Raw genomic sequence first — 23,580 nt, 5'->3', positions numbered from 1 at the left:
TTCTCTTACATAGGAGCAACGGCAAAGGACTTCTACCACGACGCGCGCGCCTACTTTTAATTATAGCTATAAATAGTAGGCTCCTAGTAGCTTTTTAAGAGTAGCTATAGAGAGAAGAATAATATCTGTAAGAAAGCACTATAAAATATAATTACACTAGTTAGACTAACGTAGTCCACAAGCGAGCGGTCCACACAAGCGAGCGGTCCACCCTAAATTACACCAAAAAGCTAGTTTTTTTATCCCTGCAAAAAATCGCACTTATAGCTAAAAATAGCTAAAATTTTAATACAGGGGATTTAACTACTAAATAAACCTAATTCTAGATTTTCTAAGCTTTAGGGTAGCTAGTTATTTAAAAGTCTAAAAATTCCTAATTCGCACTGTAAAAACCTTAGTTTAACTATAAACTATAGATAGAAGCTACTCTAGAGTTTAATATACTATCTAACTATTTTATAATAAACTCTATTTTTAGTAATATAGCTCTTTTTACCTATTAGGTAGCATTTTCTAGAAATCTAGTTTGTATGGGATTTTAGGGTGGACCGCTCGCTTGTGTGGATCGCTCGCTTGTGGACTACGTTATACTAGAACTATAAGACTAATAATTTACTAAGTATACTATTATAGGGGATATCTTACTAAAGTTAATAGTAAGAGCTATATAATAACTATCTTTATTTATCTCTTCTACTAATATATATTAAAGGAGACTACTATAATATTAAGATTAGTTATCTAATAATTATTTTGCCTACTTATTATAATATTACTTTTTTAGCAGAGGCAGTAGAGTTATTTACTAGCCTTAGAGTAGAAGTCCTAAAACTTATTTACTAGATATAGGAAGCTCTTAATAATAGTAGGCAATAGTGCACTCTACTTAGTTATCTTAATAAGAAATAAAAAGTAGTTAAGCCTATTTTCTACTCTATATTATTATTATAGTAGTTTCTATCTTAAAAGAACCCGCTAGAAAGATTAATAAGTATAGGTAATAGAAGAGATAAGATTTTAGATAATATTAAGCCTAAAGATAAGTTAAGCTTAATAGACATAAGTAATAATAATAGTAATAGTTAAATATATAATACTAGCCTCTTTAGTGCTGCCTTTTAGCCTTTCTCTATATCTATTAATAGTAATACTATACTTTACTAAAATATATAACTTTATTAATAATTAATAGCAAAATTATAAAGCCTTAGAGCACGTAAAATAAAGCGTTTAGCTACCTAACTTATAAACTGCTACCTTAAATATTCCCGCCTAAATACTACTTTTACTCTTATATACTTTCTTACTTAGCTTATTTAAATTTGTTATAAAACTCTTACAAGATAACTAGATGCTAGCTCTATATGCTTTGTTAATAATTAGAATTGTGTCGCAGCATTTCGTAGAGCGAGCTTAAAATATATTGTTTGCAGCATAATGTGTGCAGAGACGGGAATTACCCCGAAAGGATATTGTTGGAAGCGCAAGGCTTCAATTTGGGTGATAATTATCACGCGGTTTGGGGTACTCGTAACTGGTTGATTGATGCTTGTTGAATTCATCTAGCTATAGATAACGTGCCCCTGTGTTGGTGTTGAGGCCTCCTCACGTGAGGTCTGTTTCAGCCACCGTTTGAAGCCATTCGCAGGCTGCTGGCTCCGCCGCCAAAGACGGCGGTGGAAGCAACAGAAACAGACTGTTGGAAGGGCACAAAACAATTAAGGACACACACACACGCAATTTCCACGCTATTCCAAGCTATTCTTTAGTGCTGTGTCTCTATTTGTAGAAACAAAAAAAAAGAACATATTAGGACCGGGAAACGCGAAATTAATTGTAGCTAGCGAATTGATCAATGAACTCGCAACTGAAACCCTTATGTGTTAGCAGCGTCGCCCACACAAGGCTGGTACTTATATAAGCCGTTATTCCGATAGTCACGCTCTGAATGGTCGCTCAGCTGCCTCACGCCTAGATCTCTTGCTAGGCACTTTGAATGTACTCAAAACTGCCGCATGGTCCGAAGGCCACTCATTATCCTGGCCCCCCTTGGGCTTGCCCAAAACCATAACCTCTGAGGCGACGGTTGTCATGCCCTTGTGGTAGATAAAGTCGATGCGATCCATAGGCTCGCTCTTGTCGTCCTCGTAGATAGGGGACCAGGTGTTTCCGGGCACAGCGACAGGGTTAGGGTGCATCTCGCGGAATGAGTCCATGATGTAACGATCGGCTTATTAACAAGGTCAAGTAAGGCAATTAACAGTTATTCTGTTGCTTAGGGTAGGTAACTTAGGTTACAGGTGAATAAGACCTTTATAGGCTATTAAACAGCAAGCTTAGATTGTTAGGAGTTTATCCTAATTAATTGTAAATTAAATGCTTAGATTAATTACTAAAGATCTAGACTAACTAGATATCTTAATAATAACTATCCTATATATATTTATCCCTATCTCTTTATTAATTAGTTCTGCTTTTCTTGCTTAGTTGTGCTTAGTCTAATTATCCTAAGCACTAGTAATCTAACTAAGCACCTTATAGTTCCTGTGTCTTATCACGTGACCTCCTTTACCCATAGCGGCTATCTTATGCAGCTAGGCCTTAGGTCTTATCCTAAGACTAATTATTCTGCCTTGCCCGCTCTTGCTCTTATTAGTTTGTAACACAATCCTCCTCCTCTTTATCCTCTTATCCTAAGAGGTCTTTAAATAGGTTATTCTTCCCTAGCTTTATTAAGGTTTTATGAGTTCTCTATTTCCGTTATAGAGTATCGCTATATCTAACTATATCTCTAAGTAGCCCTATACTTCTATATAACGCTATAAGGACATTATAAGTTATATTAAAGCGATAGGAATCTAACTACTTAATATAGGTTAATATACTTCTTGCTAGTAAAGCGGTTTGCTTTATTTTGTTTTAAAGAGCTATTTAAAATGCTCTTCTTATACTAAGAAAGGTATTTGCAGTTATAATAGGAACTTTTTAACGGAGAAGTTTAATGCTATTAAATCCTAGAAAGAGCGCTTACGTTAAGAAGCTTAGTTAAAGCGTTAGGAAGTTAGTTGGCTAGCTTTTACAGCAGCTACTACTTATGCTACTCTCGCAAAGGCCTAGCAGGAGGAGGTTAATCTCTCCTCTAAAATTAATTGGTACACTAAGACATAGTCCTAAATGCTTTGTTAGGAATTAAGGGCTTTAGACGATTTAGATAAGGCAGAGGGTTAGCAAGTTACGGTTAATAATTTCCTGTAGGAGGATTTTAGTGATCTAAGTTAGGAGGCTATTTTAAGGGGGGACCCTTCTATGCCTATTAGTAGTACTAGTCTAGCATCCACTTAGAGTTTTTAAAGTGTAACTTAGGTTTCTATGTATTTTCTATATGATTATAGCCTTTCTATTTAATAAGATATTTAAGCTTGTTTTTCTTTTTGCCTTTCTGTACGCTTAGTACTTACTTAACTTTATATTTGCTATCTATTAGTTTTATTCCTTAGACCTTATTATCCATAGGAATATTTTCTAGTGCTAGTTCTAGTAATAACACATAAAATATTAGATGTTATTTTAATAGTATGTTAAGTTTGTAATAAATGTCTAATAATTTCTTTGTGATTTTAAATAGTCTAATTTTCTTCTAATCTAGTTTGTTAAATAGTTATTAGCTCTTAATGTTTCTTTGTAAAAGATAGACTTTATCTCCCTCCCTTAGGATTAGCGCTAGCAATCTAGTTTTATTAGCATAGTATTTTATTCTATTCTAAAGGAATATCTATTCTTCCTAGAGATATTTTTGTAGTTCTGTGAGATTTTCTACTAAGATAGTTGCCTTAGGTGCGTTAACTGCGCTATTATTTGGTGTAATAATTATTAGGTTAAATCCATAATTTGCTCTAAAAGGTGATAATTCTATAGATTTATTATTAGAGCTATTATATGCCTATTATGCTATTAGTAATAGTTAAACCTAGTTGTCTTATTTAAAGTTTACAAAACTTTAGAGGTATTGCTTAAGTGTTTGGTTTAATCTTTCTATCTGTCTATTAGTCTAAGAATAAAATGCTATTAATAACTTATATTTTAATCCTAGTTATTCTGTTAGACTCTTCTAGAACTTTAAGGTTAAAACCTTATCTTAATCTAAGATGATTTCCTTTGGTAAGCTATATTAGCTTATAATAGTCCTTATAAAAGTATATATAAGGTCTAAAGCAGTACTTGCTTCTTTATACGGGAGAAAGTGAGCGTATTTAGTAAGTTTGTCCGTGATAACTAGGATGCTATTATAGACAGCATTAGTCATAGGTTTCTTAGACTCTAGTAGCTTAATAATCTAGTCTATAGCAATAACTTCCTATGCTTGTTCTAGTAGTAAGATTAGCTATAGTTCTCTATATGGTGCGTGTTAGGCTGCTTTAGCTTTATTACATATATTATAGTTCTAAACTACCTCTTATACTATCTTTCTTAATTTAGGAAAATTATAAGTTTATCTTAACCTAGTAAGTATTTTGTGTACACCCTAGTGTCTATATAGCGGGTATTTATAGATTTCTTTGACTAGTTCCTATTATAGTTTTGCTAGAATATAGAGTTATTTATGGTATTAGTTTTCTTGCAGGAAGCCTTCCCTTTGGAGCTTCTTTCCGTTATTTACTATAAGCAGATTATTAGGAAATTCTTTTGTAATGCGTTTTTCCTATGTGGTATTAGGCTAGACTTTCTACGTAGCATCTATTTCCTTAAATCCTAGCTTAAGTATTCTATTCTTAGTTTCTCTAAGCATATTAGCTAAGTAAACCTGTTTTTTAGGTTTAAGGTCTTCTCTTTAGCTTAGAGCGTCTGCCCTGCTATTCTTGCTTTCTTTCTTATAGATAATTTTAAAGTTAAATTCCAACAGGAATTTATACTATCTGATTTGTTATTTATTTAGGTCTTTAGTTATGGTAAAGAAAGTAAGGTTCTTGTGGTCCATATAGACCTTAACCTTATAGGTAGTCCCACTTAGGTAATACTTCTATTCTTTAAAAGCTTTAATAATTGCTATTAGTTCTTTATCTAGTATTGCGTAATTTAGCTTAGGTCTATTAAGCTTTTTTGAGTAGAAGGCTATAGGGTGTAGTCTTTCTTGCTTGTCTCTTTATCCTAACTGTCCTCCTAAGGCAAAGTCTAACGTATTAGTTTTAACTTTAAAAGGTTTCTCTAGATTAGCTAGTTGCAGTATAGGGTCTGCTAGGACCCTTCTCTTAAGGTCCTAGAAGGCCTCCTCTTTCTTTTCTGTCTATTAGAATAGTTTATCTTTTTGGGTTAAATTAGTTAAGAGTATAGCAATGCTACTAAACTTATTAATAAAGCGTTAATAGAAGTTAATAAATCCAATAAAAGCTTAGGCTTTCTTTGTTAAGGTTAGTTATAGCTAATCTTTTACTGCTTTAATCTTATCTGGGTCTATCTTAATTTGTCTGGGAGAGATTTTATATCCAAGGAATTAGACTGTTTCTTAGTAGAACTTGTATTTTTTAGCTTTAACTAGTAATTTAGCTTCTTATAGTTTCCTTAGAACTATATATATATATTACTTATATTCTTTAAGATCTTTAGAGAAGATAAGAATATTATTAAGATACATAACCACAAACTTGTCTAGGTACTCTCATAGAACGTTATTAATTATAGTTTAAAATATTGCTGGTGTATTAGTAAGTCTAAAGGGCATAATAAGGTACTTAAAATATCCTCTTCTAGTTCTAAATGCGGTTTTCTATTTCTCTCTCTCCTTTATTTATATAAGGTTATATGCTCCTTTTAAATTAAGAGTAGTAAACTACTTAGCTCTATATAGTTAATTGTAGAGTTCTAAAATAAGTGGTAATAGATATTAATTCTTAATTGTGATTTTATTTAGTTGTTAGTAATCCACACATAATTGTAATTTTCCGTTTTTCTTTAGTATAAATAGGATTAGGTATCCTGCTAGTAATACTAATAGTCTAATATATCCTTTCCTAAGATTCTTATTAAGATATTTGTCTAATGCTTTTTATTGCGTTTTATTTAGAGGGTACGTCTTGTGGAATCCTAGTTCTTTTCTAGGCTAAAGGGTAATCTTATAGTCCTATTAGCTATATTCTAGTAATCCTATTTCTAGCTTGTTACTAAATAGTTTGTTATACTGTTAGTATTCTTCTAGAATTACTTATTTTAGTAATAACTTAGACTTCTTAGTTATCACAAAAATCCTAAGTGTCCTTTTTGGTTTGTTTAAGGTGCTACTAAGGCGCTTCTTAGTAACTAATCTGCTTTCTAGTGTATTCTAATAGAGTTAATTATTTCTCTAGTTAACTCTAGGATTGCTTGCTTGCAACTAGGGTATTCCTAATATAATTTCATGTTTTAAGATCTCTATAATATTAAGTTTTAAGTGGTAGCGCTTTCTGCTAATATCTATAGGGAGTAGCGCGGTCTCTATATCTATAGATTCTTAGCTATATGCTACTAGCTCTCCTTCCACAGTTCTAAGTTAGTAGGGCTTGTCTTTTGCTTTCTAAGGTAATTATAATTTATTAATAAGATTTAGCGAGATATAGTTTCCTTGTGCTCTACTATTAATTATTATCTTAGTTAGTCTTCCTAATATAAAAATGTCTAGTACTAGGTAACTAGTAGTATTGCCTGTTATACTCATAAGGGACTTATTAGTTTGCTAGGTAGATGCCCCTACTTTCTCTAGCGAAATCTATTTTTTGGGTGCTATACAGATTTCTAATATTCTTACATTTCTTTGCGTTAGTCCTTTTGTGTTTATTAGAAGCTTAAATAGCTTATTTAGCTTGTTCCTTTAGATACCCTTTCTAAGCCTATATTAGTAGTTTAGTAGAATAGTAGCTATAGTTTAGAAGCGTCCTATAGAACCTTACCTTAATAAGGTAGTAGGCTATCTAATTGTTCTAACTTAACTAAGTTATTATTATATATTTTATATCCTAGTTTAGCAAGGTAAATGCCTCCTTTATTATCACGTTCTATTACGGTCTAGTTTGCTAACTGTCCTTTATAGAATACCATGCTATAGGGTGCTTAACTTTATTAGCATAGGAACCACTTTTAGTCTAGTTTTTCCTATATATAGTATTAATATAGGTAGTATATACATAAGAACTAAGAGATATCTCTATGTGTACTATAATATGGGTTTAGAGTATAATAGTCTCTAAACTTATTCTTTATTCTTAGTTTATTATCTTGCTATGTATTAATAATAAGATCTTAGAGTATTTTTAGGTTTTCTACGCTATATCCCTTCCTGTATATTAATTCTTTGGAGGTATTATATTTAAGTTTATGCTAGCGTTAAGCCTTAAGCTTATGTCTAGTGATTTCTTTATCTACTTCTTCTGATAATGTGTTGTCCACAGATTCTTCTGCTTCTGGTATCTAATTTAACTAGGTGGAGCGTTACGTACCTATTGTTTCCCAGTCTGGTTAGGTCCTATGTTCCCAATCCTCTGGTTCTTTTAAAGCTATTAATACCTACTATTCTGGTGTCTTTTTATTTTTCTAATTCTTAGGCTTCTTTAGATAATATCCCGCTCTATCCTTATCTAATTTGTGGGTAAAGCAATTATTATTATAGCATGCGGTCTAAGAGAGAGATTTATAGTCTACTTTCTCTATAGTAGGTATAATCCTAATTTCTGGGGTAGTATGCAATTGATCCTCTCTTTCCGCAATATTTGCTTGTTATTCTGGTATAGGCTTCTAGGATTTCTTAGGTTTTAGGCATTTATTTGCATAGTAGCCTAGCTGTCCATAATTAAAGCACTTACCTGTGCCTTTCTTCTTTTGGCTGTTATAGCGTATAGCGTCTAAATCTATTAGTCCCATGTGTGTTCTACTTAAAGTAGGATAATTACGCTTTCCGCCTCTGCTATAGTTTGCTGTAAACTAGGGCTATACCTAGAGCATAAAATGTCCTTTCTTTTCTGCATGTTACTTATATAGTTAGTTATTAATTCTAATAGCAAGATCTGCTATCTTTGCGAGAGTCTTAGGTTGTTTTTCTTTGGCAATTTTATCCTTAACTTCTTTCTTAAGCCTAATATAGTATTATTTAACTAGAGCCTCTTCTTCCCAATTAAGCTTTATAGAGATTTAGTAGAATTTAGTTATATAGAATCCTGCTAATCCTTATTATTTAAGAGAGTAAATTTATCTTATAGCAGTGCGTTTTTTATCTGGGTTTCTAAAGGTAATATAGAGTTTCTTCTTAAAGTTGGTATACTTGCTAAAGATTTACTTAGTAAGATCCTCTATATTATCTGTATGTTCTAGGTTTATAAGGTAGTCTCTTAAGGTAGGCTCCTACTATTTAGCAGCCCTTCCTAAGAGCATTCCTCTAATGTATAGTACTTTCTTATAGTCTTTAGTAATAGTAGTACAGTTAGCATGTAAGTAAGACCTAGCTTAAGTGAGAAAGGCTTGCATATTATCCTTTTTCCTATTAAAGGAAGTAGGCTGTAGAACCTTAGAGGTTTCTCCTAACTTCTTAGCTTTAAGGGAATAGATATGCGCCTAGAGTTACTAGATTATGCTAAGTATATCCTCCTTAGACGCGGTATTTCTAGATCAGGTAGACATCTTATTAGCTATTTAATAGTATAAGGTAACTTACTAAATAGGAGTAATTAAAATATAATAATTAGCTTATTAATAAGGTTAAGTAAGGCAATTAATAGTTATTCTATTGCTTAGGGTAGGTAACTTAGGTTATAGGTAAATAAGACCTTCACAGGCTATTAAACAGTAAGCTTAGATTATTAGGAGTTTATCCTAATTAATTGTGAATTAAATGCTTAGATTAATTACTAAAGATCTAGACTAACTAGATATCTTAATAATAACTGTCCTATATATATTTGTCCCTATCTCTTTATTAATTAGTTCTACTTTTCTTGCTTAGTTATGCTTAGTCTAATTATCCTAAGCACTAGTGATCTAACTAAGCACCTTATAGTTCCCGTGTCTTATCACGTGACCTCCTTTACCTATGGCGGCTATCTTATGTAGCTAGGCCTTAGGTCTCGTCCCAAGACTAATTATTCTGCCTTGCCCGCTCTTGCTCTTGTTGGTTCGTAACACATGAGACCTGCTTGAGTAGGGTAGATCGAAGTGGGCCAGTTGTATGCGCCAACTCCGCAATGCTGATTAGCCGTGGCACTGGTCCAGTCTAAGTGAGACGGGGCGTTGAAATCACCAGTCAGTATGACGGGGATCTCCCTGTAGTTGGCGATTTGGGGCTTTATCTTGTCCACAACCTCATGAATTTCTGGGGTGCGCTGGGAGTCAGCCTCGCGCTGCGTAACTTCATCCTTGGTCTTCCCCTTCTTGCAGAAGTCTTCTGGACCATAGGGGTCATAGCCCAAGTGCGCATTGAACATGGTAACCTGGCTGTCGTCGCCATCAAGAGCGATGCGGACTCCGCACGCAGCAGCGTAAAATGTCCTGTCGTACAAACGCTCAACAATGGGGTAGCGCGAAAGTATGCACACATCATAATACTGGTTTCCATTCCATCCGTTTATCCCAAGAAAGAAGTGTCTTACTTTCTCCCCGAAGTTTCTATAATCGTCGTGCCATTCGTACCAGCCGAGGGCTTTGGCCAAGCGGGGAGCAGTATCCTCGTAACACTCCTGCATGCCGACAATGTCTGCGCCGCTAGAGGCTATGGCGTTGATTTGCTTGCGGTGGTAGTCATTGACCTTCTGGCCGCTTAGCCAGATGTTAAAGGAGAGGACCTTTAAATTGTCGACGAGGGGAGTCCCGGAAGCCATAACGGGTATCGTGACGGCTAGTCGATGCTTGGTGCCGTCAGTAGAGGCAGCTATGACGTTGAACTTGGCGATGCCGCTGGTGTTAGGGGTACCTCTCAGAGTACCGTCCTCTGAGAGAGACACCCAGCCAGGGGTTGCAGAATCAATGGCCAACTTCGTCAGGCTGTTGTCAGGGCCAACGAGCAAGCCTCCAATTTTAGCCTCAAAGAGATCACCTTGCCTTGCATTCTGCGTAGTAAAGCCCTCGATAAGAAATGCAAGGACAGTAAATTCAATAGGATCCGCGATCCACCCATATCCATCAAAAGCGAGAAAGTAGGCCTTGTAGGTGCCGTGCTGGAGACGGGAGAAATCAAACTGCAGCGATCCTTTTCTCCCAGGAGCGTATTTCCAGGCTATTGCTCCAGAGTTTTTATTTCCATTAGACGGACCACCTTCAGCTCCCCAGATACCAATCCAGTTGTAACCTCTATTTTCGTGATTCGAGGTATAGTCAAAAGTGTAACGTAGTTTGTCGGGAGCGTATGCAAGTGAGCCAGTACCAGGTGTGATACTAAATTCAATAGGATCCGTGATTAATTCGTATCCATCGTAAGCGAGAAAGTAGGCCTTGTAAGTGCCGGGCGGTTGACCATAGAGATCAATCGTCACCGATCCTTCTGTCCCAGGAGCATATTTATAGTTTATGTGTTTAGAGTGGTAGTGTCCATCATCTGGACCATCGGTTTTCCAGATACCAATCCAGTTGTAGCCATTACTTGGCTTATTCGTGGTATACTTGAAAGTGAAATCTGGCTCGTCGGGAACGAATGCAAGTGAGCCAGTATATCCACTTAGACTTGGAACGGTACTCGCTGCGCCGGGGTTTGTGCCCAAGGCCACAGCCGCAGCCATGGCTGTCGAGAGGATTAAAGCAAGGTGCATCTTAATTAAACCCAGTCTCTGATGAGTGAGTCTCTTGAAATAATATACAACATTTGTCACCAAACTACACAATAAGCAACATATTTAACTGCCGTACTTAACCCTCCTTTTTATAAGAAATCCTCGCGAGTAGGTAGTAGGTATATTAGAAGCTCACTGTTATATATTATATTTACCGAAATGTAGCGTGACGCCAGTAATCAGCTTTGGTTGCCTCTGAGCCAAAAGATAACGCAACGTAGCAATCTACTTAAGCCACAACTACTCCACTTCCCCTTGCTTCCCTCCTTCTCTTCTTCACTTTTGGATACCAGACTCATTATAGTTAGCTACCCTGTTGTTAATATACTTCCTTCAACCGTCACGGAAAAATTGGTGGCCCACATCTTCGAGACCACATCTATTCCATATCCTCGGATCTGTAGTGGGAGTGTAGTAACCTTGAACCCTACTCCTGCCTTCAGCAATGCAAGAAAGCCCAACAGTAGCAGCCTAATCTAGCCGACTCCAATAGACAGAACTGGTAAGTCAGTTTGGTCTAACCGGGTAAATTACGTGGCAAGTAGCTCACGGGTCACTCTACAGCATCTACCGCATGTCTAATAAAACTAGCTAATGCAACATACGTAGGGTCAGCGCCATCAAACTCTGCAATATAAGAGAACCAATTAGCGATAGGTGCAAATTGGAACTATTTACCAATTTTACCATAAGAGCAACGCCAACATATAGAGTAGTTTTCGTCGTTCTGACAATCGTATCACCGACGACTTATGTATGTCCTAGTCAGGGTTGACTCTTAGTGTTCGTGGTGCTTAAGTACCGGTACCGGTACCTTATAGTCTGCTATATAAACGAAGAAATCAGCGATAGACAGGTGCTTATCAGAACTATTGACCCACTATAAAACGCCATCCGATAGGATAATATGGTACAGAGCCTGAGAGCCCGGTAAATATTCGTCGCGTAGAGTGCACTTATAGTCTGCTAAATAAGAGAACCAATTAGCGTTAGATGTATTGGAACTACTTACTTGTAGTGTGACGCCAGAGGGTAGTAGGGCTGAATTACCCCATGAGGTTGAGAGATTATCCCCAGACGCATCCTTGCAACGAAGGGATGGATGCACCTCGTTTGCCCCCAGTCACGATGGGATGCTGCGTGGTGGCGCTTTGAACTTTTGCGGTGCCCCGTTTAGCCGGAATTGCCACGTGCGGATTTCAAGCCAGGATGCATACGTCCGTACTTCTTGTGCTGTTGATGTTGAAGGTCAGGGCTCTGTTGTGGCTCACAATATATCGTACTGTATCCAGGAGGTTAACCACACCTTTCGTAGCCAGCATGGTCGTCTGCGCTTAAGTTGGCATTTTGCTGCTCATGCAACCATGGTCACACGATACTTAATTATTCGGCGCTGCTCTCTCTTTTGCTCGTGTGCCTGTTCGTATCGCTCCCGTCCTGACATTTCTGTTCTTCCCCATTTAGTCTCCTCCACCTTTGTTGAACCCTCTTAGACCAGGACGACGTAGCATTTCGCCAAGACCCCGAGTACACGTTCGGAGATAGAAAGGAAAACGGACAAGAGTGCCCAACGAAAGTAGGGTACTAAAAGATCTCGGATCCGCCAGGAGAGTTCGACATATCAAGTTCGCCTTTAAACCCGTCGCAATGAGCGCCACACAAGCACTAATGCTTAGCATAAAGCGAGACAGATTAATGGAATCTGCAAAGAAATAGTAAAGCGGTTATCTTGTTATCTTAGCTACAGAAAAGCGAATAATCTTTGTTCTCTTCTGGTTAAAAGCAACTCATTAGGGAACAAAACCGCGACCGGGCGTGTGTGGCACAACACAAACATCGCAAGGTTATATTCCCTTAACCGAAAAAGCGTACCTTACAGCAAGACAAGTTAGAGCTATCACAAAATAGAAAATAACGCTTATTAAGGAAGAATACAACGAAAGACATCGATAATGCGTCTGGGTTAAACACAATACCTACGTATTCCAGTGTTATAAGCTGTACGGAATAGTTACTTAACTATACTATCTTTAAGTGCACCAGAGAGAATAGAACTGCGATATTCTTATTACAGTTTACCAGTAATACTCTGTGGAAGGCACTAACTGCCTGGGATAACCTAGCCTCAAAAGATTATTAACCACTAAACAAGGTCAAAAATCGGAAAATTAAAACTAAAAGAAAGCAATTAATTAACGTAAGGAAAATTTAGCAAAGCAGTCTATCTAAGTAGCCTACCTAAGTGTCTATCTAATATTTACTCAATGGATTATTTACTTGCTCGGTAGAGGCAACACACTTTCTTGGTGAAATAGTCTAGTGCTACTATAACCTAGAAGCCAAGAAAACACATTATAGACAAGAAAATTCTCAGAGAATTTAAGGCAAGTTAGTTAGGTTTTAATGCAGGTGTAAATATTTTAGAAGCCTAATTAAGAGCTAGAAAGCGCTAATGCCTTTTCCATTAGCATAGCTGCCCGTCTAAAGATGATACGTGGGTACGCGAAAAGCTTTTAAGCTTAAGTCTACTTAGAAGCGTTTAAGCAGATGAAATGGCCGTTGTTATGCTTAAAGGCTAGTTTGGTTGGGTAGAGAATTGCAGCCTTTTGTATCTGGCAGTTGTGACGCCCTTAACCGCCACGAAAGATATTCCTGTCCAAGGTTAGCATATATCCCACAAGCGAATCCAAGACGAAACAAATACTAATACACTTAGACAACTCCAAAAAGGCGTTTGATGTCTGGCATGTCAAACGATTCTATCAAGATCAGATGTTACAGAATGGACAGGGAACATTAGCATCCTGGTGGAGCTTGGAATTCAGATGCTTTGCATTTATTAGATTGGAAAACCCTTAGGCACCATTATACGGAATTAACTATTAAAGATACTTACTATATAGAGGTTGTTGATTTTAAAAGTTCTTGTCACGCGACTTACAATTTAGATCCTCGCAATATACACATAGCTACACTTTCTGCGCTATGTTCGACATATGCCACAGTATAACTATCCCGGTGTTTAATATTGGCATACGGCCCAATAAACGGTCGGCAATTTTCAAGTCCAACCGAGCTCCCAAAACTTCGGCTATCCCCGGACGCTTTCTTTAGTAGTGGATAGGGACAAGTTTTGTGGTGGCTGCTGTGACGCCGCTGGCAGGATTACTTCCCACCAGTCAATACCAGTCTGTCCTTTCGCAGCTGCACGTGAAAACTAGGATGATCTTGATCGCAAATTAAAGTTTAACGGGCTTTATTGTGTCACTTTGGCCGGATTGCTTTCTCGGACGCTTCTGCCGAGATTAGACCCTGGAGACCGGGTACGAGGTCAAGCCCGCTTTTAGCGCTTGACAGTTCCCTCGTGCTTCCACTGGTACCACAAAGAGCCGGCCAGCTGGCACCATTGCCTTAAATGGGTGGTCGAACTGTTGAGACGTCGCTTCGGCCAGCCATCTCTCTAGCAGGTAGTGTGACAAGCCGCTGTTGAGAAACAAGCAATGGTTTCTTAGATTCTGTCGTCAAAATGAGCCAGCCTATACCGGCGACCTCTAAGATTGCCTGTTCGGCTAGTAGAGGTTGTCCGTTTCGCCCAGTTACAGCATTGACCTATCTGGGCAAGTGGTTTTTGCGTCCATTAGAGTTCAAGCGACGAGAGATCGCAGTGGGCTGCAGCGCAGACGCCTCCACTTCAAACATAGGTTTACGTCGATAATCTCTCCAAAATATCCGACAAAATTTCCGCAGTTATAGTAAGGCAGACAAAATTTTGGCAGGCTAGATTGTCTCGTTATGCTTAAAACAGTTGAAATGTGTAGCTTCGACATATTAGAGACTAGGTAGTAGATCCACTCAAGAGTATCGTAGACCAAGATGCCCTCGCCATGGTTATGTCCGATATAAATGTCGTTGGAAGGGCATTGAAGAAAGAAATGATCTACACCTTGGATCCAAGCTCGATGCCAAAAATTGCCCGGCCCGTTAAAGGGTCGCTTTAAAGATCGGCGTGGTGTGCCACTCCAGCTAAGGTTATCCAGCCACATGGTGCCATTGGGACACCCGTTGGAGACGGAAAGCGCAAGACCAATCTGCTGGATTGGTCGACTGTAACTCGAATGCGGACATTTTGTCACTGGTGCAATGCGAAGATTGATTGGCAAATGGGCCCTGCATGCACAAAGCTGACTACTACTACTACTACTCTGAGTGTTAACTGTGGAATACAAAATACCCCGTATTTGTCTGTGCACCTGTGTACATGCCGGCTCCGCACGCAATTTCAAGAAATAACATTCAGTTCCCTTGGTATCTGGGTATCTGGGGATTTAAGCTTGTAATGTCCTATGCGCCAGGGTCCTAGCTTACGGCTGTCCGAGTCATACAAAATGCTGGTCTTGGAGCCACAGTGGCGACTTCATTGGTTGGCAGCTCCCTGTCAAGCCACTTGAAGTTCTCGGCTAAAATGACACAACACCGGATACTGTGGCGCCGCTAGTTGGGAGCGAGCGACGGACAAGACGATCCTTAAGCGAGTTGTTAGTCTCACCTAAGCAATGGCAGAATTGCCGGATTACCATACGCGACACCCATGCTATGGGCAAACAGCAGCAGAGTCATGTCCCTTCACCATACGGCACACTCAGGTTGGCAAAACTGTCAGAGAAACCGCTGATAATTGAATTGACTATCGACTGGTGTTGACTACGACCCTGTACAAAGACAATCTACTTCTCTCAACTGTGCTACTTGGTTCCAAAGCCGTGAGGTAAACTAAATACCATTTGCTTGAACCATATTTTTGCTAACGTGTTTATGTACCAACGGTCTCTGGTTAAATAAGGCAATTGCAAAGGGAATAAAATAAAATATGGGAACAAAAAGACAAGAAGTAGAATCAGACTTTAAAGCGTAGCTCCAACTACTGTCTAGCGGAGTGTTCCATACGCTGCCACTCTTTTTTTTTTTGCAGCTACACAAAGACACACAAGCCACAGAAGGGATTATATTAGCCCAGTATTGTTTCAAAAGTGGCCTTAGTTTCCTATTTTTTTGCCGCATGCTTCCGTAAGTAGGAAGCTTGATCCATGGCTAGTGGCACCGTCCACCTTTCGGCCCTTCGGGTCCAAGATAGTAATCCCGTGCACCATAGGCCCACCCCCGTTAGCCGACACAATACGAATAGGGTAGTACACGCCTGCCTCAAGTTCTTTGTGGACTGTCTTTGGTGAGTTATCTCCGTAGAAGTACTGGCGAAGACTTGCAGCTTCTTGGGTCGCCTTGTCCACATTTTCTTTGCCTAGCCACACCAGGGTTACATCATCGGCTGCCGGGGAGGCAAAGGTGTAATTTCCCGAATGGCAGGTATACAGGAAGGCACGGTAATTCAAGAGCCAGTTGCCGACCTTATCGCCTGTCACTTGCTGGTTATTGGCCGCGCTTGAAATACCGGCACGAATAGGCTGCTGAGTTGAGAAGTAGGTCAAGTTCAACTTGTCGTACGTAGGGCTGTGGTCGCTGAGGAAGGGATTGTTGTATTGAGCAAACTTGAACCCCGGTTCCCCGCATCTCGGGTGAGCACAGCATGCGGTAGCGTCGCTCAAGTTAATCAGGGCCAAGAAGGCAATGATTGTGAGATAAATTGGCGTCATAGTTGACAAGATTTGTGTTATAGTACAAAGAATAAAGAAAGTGGTTACTGTGTGGAACGGAAATTGAAAAGAGTGTAGATAATTAAAAAGGATAATAAGGTGGGAGTGCGATTGAACTGAGGCTAACGAATGTCCTTTATATAAGTAGTTAATAATATGTTAAGCAGTTTATTGTTGTCAAAATGCTCCCGCCAACCACATTAATCCGGTTCGACAACCTTGACATGAACTTTGACATGAGCATGCATGTTGTCCAAGCGTGCTAGGCGACAGAGATTTGCTGTGGGCCGTTGTAGGGGGAGGGGTCGGCTCAGTCAACTCACGCTCATATTTCCATAATTGTGAAGAGACTTGCGGCACTGGGGTGTAGTGTCAGGGCTCAGTCAAGGTATACGACCCATGTCAGGCTTGTTGGTAGGCTCTAAGGACTATGTCTCTTCGGTTAAAGGTGGAACGATTAGCGCATCTGCTCTGAGATTAAGGAAGAGCTATAGGCTGTTAAGGAGAGTGGTGCCAAGATTACCAAGATTAGCATTATTGGATACTCACTTGGCGGCTTAGTTTGTCGCTATGCTATAGGCTTACTCTATGCGAAAGATATCTTGGACCAGCTGGAATGCATGGTATGCTATATTCTTCTCACTTTGTTATTAAAGTTTTATGAGGATACCACCTGATAACTTACAGAACTTCACCACATTTGCCTTACTACATCTTAGCGTGAGAACACCACTTAAAGGCTAGCATAATCACATCTAGAACGTTATAAGCGCTCACACCTTATCTATGTCTGGACGATAACTATTCACCATTAATAACTTTTAAGATACTAGTCGCTTGCTACTCTCTATTCTGGCTAAACCTTCCTCTATCTTCATGTAAGGTCTTTGTAAATTTAAGCGTTATACACTATACACTAATATTATTAACAATAGAAGCGCTGTCTACTACACCACTAGCATCACTAAAACTAACCCATATCGCCAAATAGCCACCGTCAAGGTAAACTACCTTAAGCGCTATAATAGCGCTATCCTCGATCCTATTAACCCTGTCTAGCTATCCTCTAAGCTGCGCAGCCTAGCCACCATTTCATTCGTAACTAGGTCTATTATTAACTGGATCAAGCGAATCCTATTTATAATCTCTATTGCTGTGTTTATTTCTATTAGTGTCCTGGCCTATCTCTGTAACTCCGTTATCCAAAATATCTGCAGTTTAAAAGAAATCCGCCTATACAAGCAAAGCTAAGCAGGTATTAGCATTAATAGCTACCATGTCTCTGTCTTTATTAAAGAACTTCGCGAAGAAGTTAAAAACATATATAAGGCACTTAATGGCTCCTAAAACTAAGAGTACCTAGCTACCAAGGATAAGGATAATGCTAATGCTATAAGTATAGAGAATAGAAATCTAATATAGCGCGAGAGGAGGCTCTCTATACTAATATAGCTAACTCTAGCTTTAATACCGCATTAGTTTGAGATAATTTAATTATTAGACACCTTAAAATAGAGAAAGTATCCTATTTAGATTTATATTTATAGGCACAGCTATACAGCTATTATTATGCGCTTAGAGAAGAAGGCATTTAATAAGGGTTAGGTAGTTCTAAAGCACTTTGCTGAGGAGGAGTTTTAAAGTATTACTAGGGCGTATTTATAAAGCGAAAGCGTCTGTGCCTTAACGTCAAAAATTTCTGTTTATCTATAGGGTGTACGCTAGGACAGGGATTTATTTTTAGACGTTTAGTATATAATAGAGAGCAGGGCTAAAACTGCTTATATAATCGCTGTGGGTGCGATGATATAAGTATGCTTTATACAGAAATAATTTAAACTCATTTAACCAACACACCCTCGCTCACGAATGTCACCGCAAGGCGATAAACTAGGATCGCTTATGTAGAACAACCAATTGCAACAACTTTGAGCCCTTATTATTGTATATAGACTAGCATACATTGCTCGCAGGCTCTGCATCAGGAACGCAAGTCTTCTTATTAACGCAGTCTTTGCTTTGTTCAGCGCATCTTAGCCACAAAGACTTGAACTTCCAACCCTCGGACCATAATGACCTGCAAGTACCTCTGCTTGTGTAGCCATAGCCGTACCATTTACCAGAGCAGCCAGGCTGTTGCCAATAGCTAATCTGCACCTGACCATTCGGACAGTTGCCAGCACTAGCAATATCAAGACTTGCAACCTGACAGTTTGTATCTACGCACATGCCGTCGGTGTTAGCTTGTATTGTGACATTGTTATGTATATCACCTGTACAATCCGCATGGTAGCGGCTTTTTGCTTGGAATGCCAGGGAATTATGTGACCCTGAGCAAATACCCTTTGTCGGCTCTGCATCCGGTTTGCATGTTCCCTTGTGCACGCAGTCTTGACTTTCATCCATACATCCGACCCAGAGGGACTTGAAATTCAAGCCATCTGACCATAGAGCCCTGCAAGTATCTCTACTTGCATAGCCATAGCCATACCATTCGCCAGAACAGTCATCATTCTGCCAGTAGCTAATTTGCACCTGACCGCTTGGACAATTACCAGTACTAGCGATATCGAGACTTGCCACTCGGCAATTTGTGTTTACACACATGCCACCTGTATTAGATTGTACAGTAACAGCATTGTTTGTTTCTCCTGTACAATCTCCATTGTAGTGTGATATGAAATGAAGGGCAACTAGAGGGAGCACAGGCAGGAGTGATGACACGGCAGATGCTGTTGCGGAGGAAGTTGCAGAGTACACGGAGGTTGCCAAGGTTTGAGTTGTGGTGTGACTGTATGGAGCCTCATTGCCTTCTATAACATTAAAGACATCTTTCCCGCCACATGTTTCGGAGATATTGCCCGCACATGGGACATTGCAGTCCGTGGGCGATGGACTTAGATCTCCCTGGACGTATTTTCCACACCAACATTCAACCCCAGCCTTGAAACCAACGTATGGAAAGCCGGCGGCCCAACATGTGCTTTCACAATCCAGGCGGGTGAGGCCATCGCCACCAGGATAAGGCAGTTGGGTTTGAAACGGATGGATTGACGCGTCTTTATAGCAACCGTGATCCGTCCAAAGAGGAGGAGGAGCTCGACTTGTGGTCGAGATGGAGCTGGATGTGGAAGACGGGGTGGTTGTCGATGAGCTGGTCAGTTCCGCCTTGACAGCAACACAATACGCATGCTCGCCCCAGCCCTTGCAGTCGAGGGAGATGGAGGGATTCCAGCGAGAAAAAGTCTCCGGGGAGACTCGCCAAGTCTCGCGAATCGACTCGCAGGTCCGGTTGCCGTCATTATCGTACCAGAAGCTGCAGCCCTTGATGGTGTGGATGTCGTAGCTTAGAACTGGCTCTGTATCGGCGACAACCAGGTGTGCAAGGCCGACAAGCCACACAGAGGAGAGGATTGGCTCTAATTTCATTTTGGAATATGAAAATCAGGCTTGAACGTGAAAGTAGAATGAAATGGACATGAAGTTGGTAAAGAAGGAGAGACAAACAACACGCAATACGATTAGACTATGAGTCAAGGAGAGCAATGGGAGTATGTGTCTGCGTTCAGGGACAACTTGATAAACATCAAGACGGAAGACGAAGGCGACAGATAACCAGAATAATTTGAAAAGGAGCAGAATATCAGAATAACAATTCATTTCTCTTAAGTTCCTGTACTGACTACAGGGATTTTTCTTGTTGATTAACTCTCGACGCTTCCGACTTTATCATACCAGACATCCTGGCTCTGGGGATGCCGAAAAAGGAAATAAGCCACATGTGCAGAGGGAACGGGAAGAGTGTACCATAAAAGCGGCGTTGGAACATTTGAATTGTTAGCCCATACCCCCCCCCCCCCCCCCCCCGGTCCTTCTTTGGCGCTGTCTCGTTATAGGGTGCTCAAGCGGAGTAGATTTGGAGGTTAATTAAACTTAAGCGCTCTCACCGCAAATGCCCACATGTAAGCCGAGTAGTTTTCGCAGTCTGGAATCGCAACATAACATGCAGTAACTGTAACCTGCATAGTGCTAATAAGGCCTGTCAGGGGCAAAGAGGGGAACCTAGAGCAATATTTGGCGGGTTTCCCGCTACATCGGATAACCCGGGGTCTTTTTCTCTCTTGTTAGGGAACGTTTGTCAATTTTTTTCTTGAGTAGCTAACAGTTGAACCGGGAAGTGGATGTTACGGTGCACCCAGCTGTGACACCACGGGACAACACAAGGGTCTGGTAGACTAATAATCGCACTTCGAGCAATTATTGGTCCGGTTATTCATTACCAATGTACATATGTAGGTGCATAGTGGGTGCCACACCCCAAGTGGTTTCGCAACATTTCGCCTTTGATTGCAATGTATTCCATTCTCAGATATGCCAGGCGAAAGTGGCGAGAATCGAGTTGCTCTAACTCTATAGTCTACTAAATTGTGATTTTGTATAGTAGCTGCAAGATAGCAGTATTTAGCCCAGCACTTACGATGCTGTAGCACCTACTTTGCACCTAGGTTATAGGGTTATCATAAGGACGTAGCACTAGATATAACTATTATGATATAACCCGTATCTCGACCACTTGTATTATTGCGATAGAAACAAATTGATAGGTAAAACTTAACACTATCCCACAGTGATATTAACCTCTCATCTGTTTTCATCCTAGGAGATGTTCTTTGGTGGGGGGCGCAGCGCGCATCCTTTTACAGGCACCATAAGATCTTTCGTAAGTTGCCATTTCTTTATAGGTGCCACGTGCTTTTGTGACTCAGGTGCGGCCTCGTAAGCGGCGATGACGTTGTCGAGCAACCTTTTTCTAAGCTCGTATGTCGCAGTGTTTGGGGCGCCGGCCTTTACTCGGTCCATGGTTAACTCATACTCAAGCACCTGGCGACCTGGAGAAAGGTTTTTGACAGAGACTTTAAACTCTGGCGAAACCTTGTTCAACTGTTGAATGAGTGCTTTCTCATGATCGCCCCTGCGTTCAATAACTATGCCATCCACGGCGGCATCTAGTCCCTTGAATGTAGGGCCGTGCTCATTAATCTCGGAGGCAGACATGCCTTCTTTGACCTCGCCAACTCTCCTGGCGATTTTGTCAATGGATGGGAGGAATTCCTGACCATCTTTCACCATGCAATATTCTTCGGTCTTTAAATTACCGATACCTTTATTGTTCATGTTGTGGGCCGCATAGTCAACGTCAAAGTCCAGCGTGTTCTCCCCAACTCGTCTCCCAAGAAGAGTCTCGTCTCTATAGTTCTTCTTTTCACCTCCATCCAAGGGGTCGCCCTTTCGATAACCTTTGTTCCCGCTGATGTGGCTAAGGAACTCTCGCAAATTGCAAGTGTATGGAATTGTCCTGCCCCTAATGACGGTGGAAACTGTCCCCTTGCAGTGCTTATATTTGGGCTTGCCATCAGGAGGATCCAAGCACCTATGTGTTGAGTAATCGGCGGACGCGCACTTAACCCCGATTATGCGATCTGCCTCATCCATATATAGTTCCAATCGGTAAGCCAGGAAATAAACAATATTTTGTTTGGCATGTCGCAGGTCAGCTTTGGCTATGCCGAGGAAGATCGTTGTTACGAAGAGAAGGAGACACACGCGCATATTGACGACGAAGAATCGAGGGGAAGTAATAGTATAGAAAAGAAGGGTTGGAACAAAGAGGAATATAAAGTGTCACTGAAAAAATAAACTAGGAGAGACAGTGAAGGAAGACGTAAGGGCGACGTAGGTGGGAAGGAAGGACATACCACACTTGAGTGATATAAACGGGCAAATTTCCCAGGCGAAAAAGTCACTAAATATGCATCGCAACGACAAATTTTCGTCGTAATACTAATATCCCTTCCCTTGCCAGATTCGGATGGCTTACCGGCCAGACTCTTGGTCCATATATGCAGACCCTTGCATTCCGTACCTGGATTGACTACGGTGGGCCTGGACAAATGGGATAAAGAACCTAACACTGAAATGTTTATATTGCATTCTTTCTTTACAAAAGGTCATTTAACATGCTACAGACGTGGTAAGTTAGTCGTCCCACAACGGGCGATGCTTTTCGAGAAACTCAGTGAGATTCTCTAATTGCTCGTCTGTAGCCTCAAGAATATCTAACATTTTCCTCCTCATATGTGGTTTCCAATCATCGTCTGGGAAAAACACTTTATTACGCTTCTGGCTTACAAGCTTATACACGCGGAGGTAATTGGTTGGGGTGAGCCATTCCTCCTCGGATATTTCGTGGCTAATAACTCGGGCATGGAAAGATACCGGTTCGGAGCCATACTTGCAATTATACCACTCCTCAAAAACATCAAACCACCCATCCAACCATCTATAAGTATTTCTCGTTCCATGCATCTTGGCCCTCAACATTTCAAACGTAATATTGGTTAGCAAGGGAAGATTATTTCCAATCCAATCAGCATCCCACTCGTCCCCATTGGGTTCTTCATCCCAGTCACCAAACTCAAAATAGAAAAAGCTCTCAAACACCACGGCGATAATCAGGTGCTGCGTCTGCTTAAACCACGAATGGTTGCGAATAATGTAGAAGACGAAATTTGTACATCGGATAGTGTCCATGTCGAAGCGAAACCAACTCGGCAGTCCTCCGTTTGGCCTTACTTGCTCGGCAAAGATGAATCGGAGAAAGGCGCGTGACTCTTTGCACGCAAGGTACGCTGCGGATGGCTCGACGACAAATTGTAGACGGGAGCTGCCATCCGCAAGCGCCACATGACCAAAGTATCGAGTATAATTCGCAAATAATTTCTTCGGGTCCGTGTATTCGGATGAAGGTGGTTCAGGGGTTTCATCAGTGTCAACGTCCTCATCTGCATTCCACTCATGCTCATGCGGACCCGGTTCCCAATCTCCCCATAATTCTGCATTTACATCAGACTCTTGGTCCACCTCGAGTTCTGGTTCCTTTTGGGTAAACGTAAGGGTCATGGGGCCGAGTGTGGCCAGCCATATTTTGCGTCGGATTTCGCTGGGCAATTGAAGAAATAGTGGAAACATTTTCGCCTGCCTCGCCGTATACCGCCGTATCCTTGGCCAAAAACGGCGTCTGGTGTTAAGTGGAGATTGCAAAGCACAGCTTGGCATGTGATGGGGTTGGAGAAGAAAGAGTCTGGACAAGTAAAAGT

General features: G+C 40.4%; 5 protein-coding genes across 5 annotated transcripts; all 5 read right to left on the bottom strand.

The window, feature by feature from the left end:
- Positions 1–1,830: 1,830 nt before the first annotated feature.
- VFPPC_14849 (hypothetical protein) lies at positions 1,831–2,216 on the bottom strand (the record flags this gene model as incomplete). The annotated part of the gene is made up of 2 exons (XM_018292617.1): positions 1,831–1,867; positions 1,942–2,216. 2 exons carry the CDS (start codon positions 2,214–2,216, stop codon positions 1,831–1,833), a joined length of 312 nt encoding a protein of 103 aa, XP_018136801.1.
- A 6,879-nt stretch (positions 2,217–9,095) lies between these two features.
- VFPPC_10914 (exonuclease III) lies at positions 9,096–10,724 on the bottom strand (the record flags this gene model as incomplete). The annotated part of the gene is made up of 1 exon (XM_018289207.1): positions 9,096–10,724. The coding sequence occupies one exon, from the start codon at positions 10,722–10,724 to the stop codon at positions 9,096–9,098; it is 1,629 nt and encodes a 542-aa protein (XP_018136800.1).
- A 5,084-nt stretch (positions 10,725–15,808) lies between these two features.
- VFPPC_10913 (GLEYA domain-containing protein) lies at positions 15,809–16,423 on the bottom strand (the record flags this gene model as incomplete). Its single annotated transcript, XM_018289206.1, has 1 exon — positions 15,809–16,423. One exon carries the CDS (start codon positions 16,421–16,423, stop codon positions 15,809–15,811), a length of 615 nt encoding a protein of 204 aa, XP_018136799.1.
- Positions 16,424–21,079: 4,656 nt separating this feature from the next.
- VFPPC_14848 (hypothetical protein) lies at positions 21,080–22,033 on the bottom strand (the record flags this gene model as incomplete). Its single annotated transcript, XM_018292616.1, has 1 exon — positions 21,080–22,033. One exon carries the CDS (start codon positions 22,031–22,033, stop codon positions 21,080–21,082), a length of 954 nt encoding a protein of 317 aa, XP_018136798.1.
- A 426-nt stretch (positions 22,034–22,459) lies between these two features.
- VFPPC_10912 (hypothetical protein) lies at positions 22,460–23,452 on the bottom strand (the record flags this gene model as incomplete). Its single annotated transcript, XM_018289205.1, has 1 exon — positions 22,460–23,452. The coding sequence occupies one exon, from the start codon at positions 23,450–23,452 to the stop codon at positions 22,460–22,462; it is 993 nt and encodes a 330-aa protein (XP_018136797.1).
- Between the last annotated feature and the right edge of the window lie 128 nt (positions 23,453–23,580).

The sequence above is a fragment of the Pochonia chlamydosporia genome, assembly GCF_001653235.2.
Source record: "Pochonia chlamydosporia 170 chromosome Unknown PCv3seq00014, whole genome shotgun sequence".
Lineage (NCBI taxonomy): Eukaryota > Fungi > Ascomycota > Sordariomycetes > Hypocreales > Clavicipitaceae > Pochonia > Pochonia chlamydosporia.
Note: the sequence above shows the minus strand (reverse complement) of the source record. Positions and strands in the feature narration are given on the sequence as shown.